General features: G+C 36.6%; 1 protein-coding gene across 1 annotated transcript in view; it reads left to right on the top strand.

The window, feature by feature from the left end:
* Positions 1-8,512, top strand: part of LOC107562101 (probable E3 ubiquitin-protein ligase MID2) — a 43,081-nt gene extending 34,569 nt beyond the window's left edge. The window contains exon 2 of the mRNA XM_016246665.1: positions 7,780-8,512. Coding sequence (XP_016102151.1) covers positions 7,796-8,512 — 717 coding nt within the window. The 5' untranslated portion in view covers positions 7,780-7,795. The remainder of the gene's footprint in view (positions 1-7,779) is intronic.
* Positions 8,513-8,753: the final 241 nt, after the last annotated feature.

The following is an 8,753-nucleotide window of genomic DNA, read 5'->3' as shown; positions in this document are numbered from 1 at the left end:
CGTACGAAAAAAAACCTATATAATTTTTAACAATGTAAAATATCAATTAAATGTTTTCTAAATAAAACTATTTATATATTATTATATATTTACTTCTTTTTATTTATTTATTTTAGGTGTTGAGATTCTGCTTTGTTAAAATTGAAGTATGTAATAGCTGTGCCACTAGCAGCGCCAAACAGAAATCAAATAAAATAATAAAATAAAATAAAATTCCAAAACGGGTTTCTAAACACTGAAACTGCCAATTCAGTTCTGTCCCATCCACGCCAGAAATCCAGAAATCAACATTTCAGACCACCAAAACATTGTTTTCAAAAGCACCACAGAATCACAGTGTTTCAGGAAGACGGCCTACAAATGGCTTTTCTTGGAAAAAATGACACATTTAATTTTTTTAAATTCTATTTGTGACTGCAGAATGTTGTGAAACACATTTCAACTGCCGTTTTCCCCTCCCTCCCATATCAAGATCTTGCGACTTCCACATCTAGGACAAAGGAAGCCTTTTCCATCATTTCACAAGCCTGTTATTCTCGAGTGGTAGGGCACCAGATGGGCTCTGACCTGGATCCACGATCTTCGATCATGAAGGTTAGCCATCCGTGTTTGTGCAGATGCCAGAGCGTTGAATCTCTAGTCAGTGGTCATTGCTCTGATCCCCATAAAACTAAGCCACTACGGCACTGTTTACATTCTATGAATAGAATCACATGTTTGATTAAGGCAGCCCAGTGTCAGAGCGGATGTGGAGAACATGAACAGAGGCCAGTGAAGCAAAAGCTGAACTCTTGGTGTGGAAAACTGTCACTACGCTTTATGTGACACATTTGATGTGCAACACGATCTGCTGAAAATACAACAAAGCACACCTCTGGGGATTGTTACTTGGGATGGAAAGAGTGATTGGAATCGTAAAGAATTGAACGACTTTGGTTCTGATTCTGGTTACTTAACGGCTCCATACACACCTGCATGCTTTTATTCACTCCAGTACTCTCCTGGGATTGAGCTTTTCATAAACGTATCCCAAAGCTACGTAGTAATGCAGTGAGGGGAAAATTCTGCATTGACAGATCTTCAAGAGTTTGTGTGATGCAGCGTGATTTAGGGATTATTTCAGTATGACGCTTAAACACGTCATCTGATCACTTAAGGGTAATTTGTAATAATTTATGATACACTGTGTACATATATTCTTCGAGATCTCACAATTCAGATTTTTAAAAAAAATCTTAATTCTGAGTAGGGATGCACCAAATGTTCGGTAACCGAAATGATTCAGCCGAAAATAGCAAAAAAGGCTTTTTCAAAAAAATATAGCTCCTGTCATGAGTATAAAACTCCAATTTTTTTTTATTCACAATAAGTTTGTACTATATTGGTTTTCCGCCATTATTAGATCATTTTCAATTTATCATGTCATTTGATATTTTATATTTAACAGTGCAAGCCCATTTTACTTATTTTTACATGTACATCCTGGGGTGTTACGCATTCCGGGGGGAAGGGTTCATGGGTCCTTGTATGGCTTGTTAACTGAGGGGGAGTTACAGAGTATTTGTTAAATATAAAAACAAAATATATATTGTGTGTTTGATTGGTCCAGCCGCTACATATTGATATTGAATTATTGTCCAGCCCTAATTGCTGGTATGGAAAAGTGTTTAAAGGGATGTCATGTGATATGCTGAATTTCCTATTCACCTGAATTTCTGACCCAGATGGAGTTTGCATTGTATAAACATATTTCTCCTATGACGTGCTTCACCAAGGACAGTTTTTTTGTTTCTTTGTCTGTTTGCTTTTTAAATAAATGAATAGCAGACCAGGGCTGGGATGTATACAGTTATATTTTATGCCATGACTGAAAGATCTATCTATCTATCTATCTATCTATCTATCTATCTATCTATCTATCTATCTGTCTGTCTGTCTGTCTGTCTGTCTGTCTGTCTGTCTATCTGTCTGTCTGTCTGTCTGTCTGTCTGTCTGTCTGTCTGTCTATCTGTCTATCTATCTATCTATTTATCTATCTGTCTGTCTGCCTATCTGTCTATTCATTCGTTCTTTGTGATTTAGGATTCAAGTATTGTTTACATTACCAATCATGGATATGGCATACAAAAAGGATAGATAGATAGATTTTAGTATTAACTAATGTGAATTAAACTAATTGTTTATATAAATGAGTGTACAGTAAATGTGTGTTATGAATATAATAACCCTAAAGATTCATTAAAACCCCTTGTAGCAGATTAGTCCATCTAAAAATAGCAGAGAAAGTTTCATTTTCAGTGACCCTATATATATATGTTGTAAGTGATCATTGTCTCATTATCAGTGTATGCATATAATTCAAGGAAGAGCATACCTTGGAGCCTTTTTAAAAGTGAACTGTCTCTATTGTTTAGTCAAGACTTATTGTCATTGTTCCAGAAATGCCATACCTCTCAGTGACGCATGAGAATTGTTTTTTCTTTTTCCTTCTGTCCTAACAGGCACAGAAAAGTAGAGTCCCAGGAGGCCAGAGATAGGACTATTAAATGCAACTGCCATCTTTTAAACTAGCCTTGCTTAGTATTTGTATTCTAGAGTGGGCTGTCGTAAGATTGTTTAAGAGAGATGTATTACATTTGGATGTTATTAGCAAATATATCAGCATCAAGGTTTGTGTTTAGGCGAACGTGTTAGACACCTGATGTAGACTTGTGTCTGCAATTGAACACTAAGTGACTTTGTTAAACCATTACCATATGAGTCATCTCTTATAGAGACTGCTTTTTGTCTTTTTCTGATTCCGAGTCTACATCAAAGGGGAAAATAATGCCTTAATCAAGCCGAGAACAGATCAAATAAACCAGACTCGGCTCTGAGAACGTGTGCATGCGTGTTTGTGCTTGAGAGGGGCTGTTCGTGAGCAAAAGCAGACTGATCAGCCTCCATATGGAGCACTTCATCATAATCAGATTATATGTGGTGTCTTCCTTTGAAAGGAGTAAACCGTTTGCTTCTCCGCTTCTCCAGTCTATCACATCCTTCTTCTGTCTGTCACACTTAAAGTAGACGTTTACGTGCTAAACCGTCTGGCTTACTCTCCTGACTCTCTCTGTATGTTTTAAAATGTCTCAAAATCTGCATTCAGAACATCAGACCATCTGCAGAGGATGCTGGAGTCCATTGCTGACCTCATCACGACCTTCACTAAGCCCGCCATTTCTACTAGGGCCGTTTAGTTCATATAAGCTGCGAATGCTCAGCATACCCAAGCCATTTGAGAGAATGAGTTCAGGGACTTGTTTGAGGTACAACATAAAGCATTCATGTTAAAATGTTGCAAATACATATAATTTATTTGCCAACTGATGGTAATTTTCTGCAAATCTGTGCCTATTACAGAGGGTTTGCATAACAACGGATTCACAACAGCTTTGGCGCCTGCGCTCTATTGCTAAGAATCGTCATTATTGTTGCATGGTTTCATTGGTTTGTTGGCCTGTTGGTGATTTCATGAGCAAGAAAAGTGGTCCGCGAATTGCTTGCCCAAGCTGAAAACTGTCAAAGGTCTCAATCACCGAAATCACATTTTGAAAGAATATTTTTTAACATATACAAAGTATGTTGAAGGTACACGTTAACTAATCAAAGTTAAAATTTCTGAGGATTTTTATTGTTCCGTTGGTTTTTCCCATGCTTGACAAACCTTGTGTGTGTGCATAAGCATTCGTATGTCTCTTGAGAAGGCAATGCCACTTAATGGTTATTCCTACCAACAGCCATACTTTCAAATCAACACCTACCATGGTTACTTATTGTCGTCTTAAATTAGATATGATACCTGGTTAAAGTCACCACTTACCACTGGATTCTATTTTAGCACAATTGCCAGATTGCCAGGCAAGCTTTTGCTTATTTCTAATGTAATAAGTCCCTTGTGTTTGGATGGTTGTAATGGAACTAGCGGTGTTTTAAAGGGAAACAATTCAAACTTTTCCAAGATGGTTAGTTATAGAACAGTTCTGTTCACTCACTCTGTTTTTTAGATGTAGCCTAATGCTAGGTCTAAAAGGCTTCTTTATTTGATCTCTTTTTATTTGACTGAGTTTGAGTATTTGCCTCAATTCTGTTTCACAGTCTCCACAATTTTCTTTTGTCTTTTTTGGCAGTTAAAAATGCTTTGCAATTCATATCAGGTCCCCGTGAGAATAGCATTGATGCAGTTTGTACCAGTTTACGAGCACAAATCACACTGTTCACATAAATGTCCAATTAATTTTAGAGGTATGTTTTTTAAAGAACATTGTTTCTAACTGGCCAATGAGGACCAAGCAATGACTCAAATTTCAAACACAAACTGTCATGATATCAGATTTTCACTCAGTGTTGTGTCAAGAACGAAACGTCTGTTGTTTTTAATATGCACTGAGCACTTTTTTGCACTTTATAATAATAAAAGAAATTGCTAGTATCTCAACATGTAATCCATGTGTTTGGATACCAACTAAACGAATTTCAAGAATGGAGATTTTTGCTCTTTGATGGATTCTACTGTTGTGTCAAAGAGCCCGTATTTTTTACAGAATCCAAAAACTCCCAACCTGGTGAAACTTTCTCCAGGTGTCTCACTTTCGTCTGTCATCTTCAAGTTTTGAGTGGCAGTTGTACCAATAGATATATAATCCTAAATGCCTCATTAGTGACTGTTTCTATGGGCCGTGATACGTAAGCCATCCGCCATTTTTGGAACGGTCTGCGAACACTCAAGCGCAAGTTGACTGTGTGCGTCTACAACACCAAGTTATATGCATGTATATCTTTGAATATTCATTGATTATTATGGTGAATGACGGCAAGTTGACCGTTCCAAAATTACGGACGCGTCAACGTATCTGGAGCGGTCGAATATGGCATCTATACATATCTAATGTTGTACCTGTACACTGTTGTCTTCTTTTTTATTTCATGAAGGATGTCAACCAACATTAAGGTACCATACTGCCACCTACTGTGTTGGAGTGTCAAGCAGATTATTTACAATATTATCACATAGAATTAACATGATATCAATATTACATTTTTTCAATTTTCATTGTTGTTGTCAGTACCGGAATATTGCGGTAACTTTAACACAAACTTTCAAGGATTATTATTCACACAGAATCCTCCTGATATCCATCAAGGTGACTATTACACAAGGACACAAGCTCTTATTACCATATATCTGCATGTTATTTAATTTTTCCAGTAATGACTTCATCCAGTTTCCACCTGGTCCACTGCTGCTTTAATCACATGCCCTTCTTGGCTCGCCGTCATAAGTGCCTGTCGAGTTAAAGGTTTAGTACAAGATCTCAGTATGTCTGCAGACTTCAAGAGCTTTTGGCTCCTCACAGGAGCTGTCAGATAATTTTAAGCAGCAGTCAGGGGCTTCAGGTTGCTTGTCAGAAATGGCAGTAACTTGCTGCTCCAGTAGAGCAGTGTGTCTTGAAGATTCTGACACGCTCAATAGCCATTTAAGAGGATGGAGCTGAAACCTAATGTGGGAATGATAGGGCGGAGATGGACGGTGTCGCTGTTAGATCAGAAGGTGCGGGGAAATGTGATAGACTGCAATGTGATCATAGCCTTTTACGTGTGCTTGGAGTTCTGCATTGATTTGTATGTAACATCAGAGATGGAAATCGTTAAAAGCCACCGAGCGGTCTACCACAATCAATATGAAGTCACATGGCTGCACACATGCCCAAGAAGGAGAAATAGAGAGAAAAGTGAGAAATAAAAAAATTAAGCATAATAATAATAATTATTATTATTATATTATAATAATACTAATATTATTATAAATATTAAATAATAATGTTTATTTATTTTTTTGTTATTTTATTTTATTTATTTATTATTTGATTCAATAATAACTAATAATAATAATAATTATTATTATTATTCTTGTTGTCTTATTATTCATATTTTGTTTTTATTTCTTTATTTAATAATGACAATAAACATAATCATTATTGTTATTATTACATTATTATTAATAATATTTTATTTTACTATTTATTTAATGATGTATTTGTTTTGTTCTTTTATTTATGTATTTATTATTTGTTTCAACAATAATAATAATAATAATGTTGTTGTTGTTGTCTTATTATTAATATTTTGTTTTTATTTCTTAATTTAATAATGACAATAAATTATTATTATTATTAAAATACCATTTTTATTTATTTATTTATTTATTTAATACTAGATATTATTTTGTTCTTTTATTATTATGTATTTATTATTTGTTTCATTATTATTAATAATAATAATAATAATGGTAATTTTTCAATAAAATTGTAATAAATAATAATAAAATACTGCTGAAAGTCTCACATTAACCTGCTCCAGGAAATTGCTTTTAAGTCCCCTACTTTAATGCTATTTAATTGCTATTTTAGTTATAGATATTTAGCTTGTTCGTATGTTTAATGTATATTCCCTGCACATTCTTGCATTGTCTTTTTTTTAAGTTTGTCTGTACACATGCATGTCTGTTTATACAAGAAGCATCAAAGCTGAAGGTGTATCACATTCTAAAATAGACACCTCCGGTGCAGACAGCTATATTGATTATAATGGGAGTGATGATTTATGTTTGACCAGTGCTTTATCATATTGATTTTCTTCTGTGACGCCCAAGAGGGTGTGTGTGTGTGTGTGTGTGTGTGTGTTCACTGTTCATCTAGCCCAGAGCATATGCGTATGAATGGAAGTGAATGGAACGTAAAGTCTTCTTTAATCCCCGTCTGTCACGATGACAATGCAGCTTGAAGGCAATCCTTGATCATGTTTTGACATTAATGTTCTCCTTGTAAAACTATTAGCTTACACACGCTGCCACTATTGAGCCAGAGATAATGCTTTGAATGTGTGTGTGCTGTCATTAACCAAACTGCTTACAACTCTAGTGATTTTCCGCTCAAAATCAATATTTTCCTCCTTTTTTTCCAGTTGTCATCAAGGTTATTTTAGTTTGATTTATTTTCTAATTTAGCTTTTGTCATCACAAATGTAGCTTAGTTCAGTGTTCAATTTCACTTTGTTAGCATAATTCTTATACATACATATACAATACACAACCAAAACTGTTATGAAAAAAGAAAAAGAAATATAGTAGTAATATAATATAATGTAATATAAAAATTTCTGCTCTATTTAGGTTTCAGTGATTTTTAAAATGTGATTTTATGGCTATATTATGATATGATATAATATATTTTTCTACAAACAAAATACATTTCATGATAAAAGTTTATTTTCTCTAGTTTCAGTTTTTTCTGTTTCAGTGTATTTAGTTTTGAATTTAAGGTTAGTATTAATATAATATAATATAGGAATTTAAATAAAAAAGCCAATATAATTAATAATAAAAATGTATTTTCTCTAGTTTTTTTCTTCAGTATAATTTGTTTTGATTTTATTGTTTTTTTATTTTATTTTCATGGCAATATAATATAATATATTATAAAAATAGGCTATAATTTCATGATAAAATATTATTTTTAGTTTTTCTTTTTCAGTATATATGTAGTTTTGATTTTAATTTTATTGTTATCAGTATGCTGATTTAAATGGTTTCAACTGATTTAAATACTTTGGCCACTGGCTTTGAATACCTTTTTGTTTTTGAGCGGAATTTCTCTTTCTGCTGCTTTTTGCTTGCCACTAACCCGTAGCTATCCGCCGCACAGGTGACTGACCAGCTTCTGTGGGATTTGATGTCACCTTTAGATCGGTTCAACTGAAGATGGAAACACTGGAGTCCGAGCTGACGTGTCCAATCTGCCTGGAATTGTTTGAGGACCCCCTCCTGCTGCCCTGCGCCCACAGCCTGTGCTTCAACTGCGCCCACCGCATCCTGGTCTCGCACTGCTCCAGCACCAAGCCTCTCGAGTCCATCTCCGCCTTCCAGTGCCCCACCTGCCGCTACGTCATCACGCTCAACCAGCGCGGCCTGGAGGGCCTGAAGCGCAATGTGACGCTGCAGAACATCATCGACCGCTTCCAGAAGGCCTCCGTCAGCGGGCCCAACTCGCCCAACGAGAGTCGCCGGCCGCGACCCTACAGCGCCACGCTCGGCGGGAGCACGAGGGGCAGCCCCGCCAGTAGCGCCATGTCCCTAGAGCGTGTCGGCTGCCAGTTCTGTGATCAGGAGCCCCCACGGGAGGCCGTCAAGACATGCGTGACGTGCGAGGTGTCGTACTGCGACCGCTGTCTGCGGGCCACGCACCCCAATAAGAAGCCCTTCACCAGCCATCGTCTGGTGGAGCCGGTGGCGGACGCTCAGCTGCGTGGGCTGGCCTGCCTGGAGCACGAGAACGAGAAGGTCAACATGTACTGTGTGGTGGACGACCAGCTGATCTGCGCTCTCTGCAAGCTGGTGGGACGTCACCGCGAGCATCAGGTCACCTCGCTTAGCGATCGCTTCGACAAGCTCAAGGTGAGTCCTGAACTTGATTCTTAAGGCAAGACACACATAGATATAACCATGCTTCCCCATTTGAGTTGCAATTTTCTTAGTGTTACAAGTTTTCTGTAATGTAATTTTTTAATATGCAAATGAGGCATTGTCTAATTAAAGGAATAGTTCAAGCAAAAATGAAAATTTGCTGTAAATTTACTCCTCCTCAGGCCATCCACTATGTTTTTTCATCACATTGCATCACTTGCTCTGCGAAGGTCGAGTTACAAGAGAAGAGCGGGTT

Source organism: Sinocyclocheilus grahami, unplaced genomic scaffold (assembly GCF_001515645.1).
Source record: "Sinocyclocheilus grahami isolate Dianchi unplaced genomic scaffold, SAMN03320097.WGS_v1.1 scaffold806.1, whole genome shotgun sequence".
Lineage (NCBI taxonomy): Eukaryota > Metazoa > Chordata > Actinopteri > Cypriniformes > Cyprinidae > Sinocyclocheilus > Sinocyclocheilus grahami.
This window is presented reverse-complemented; position numbering and strand designations above follow the sequence as displayed.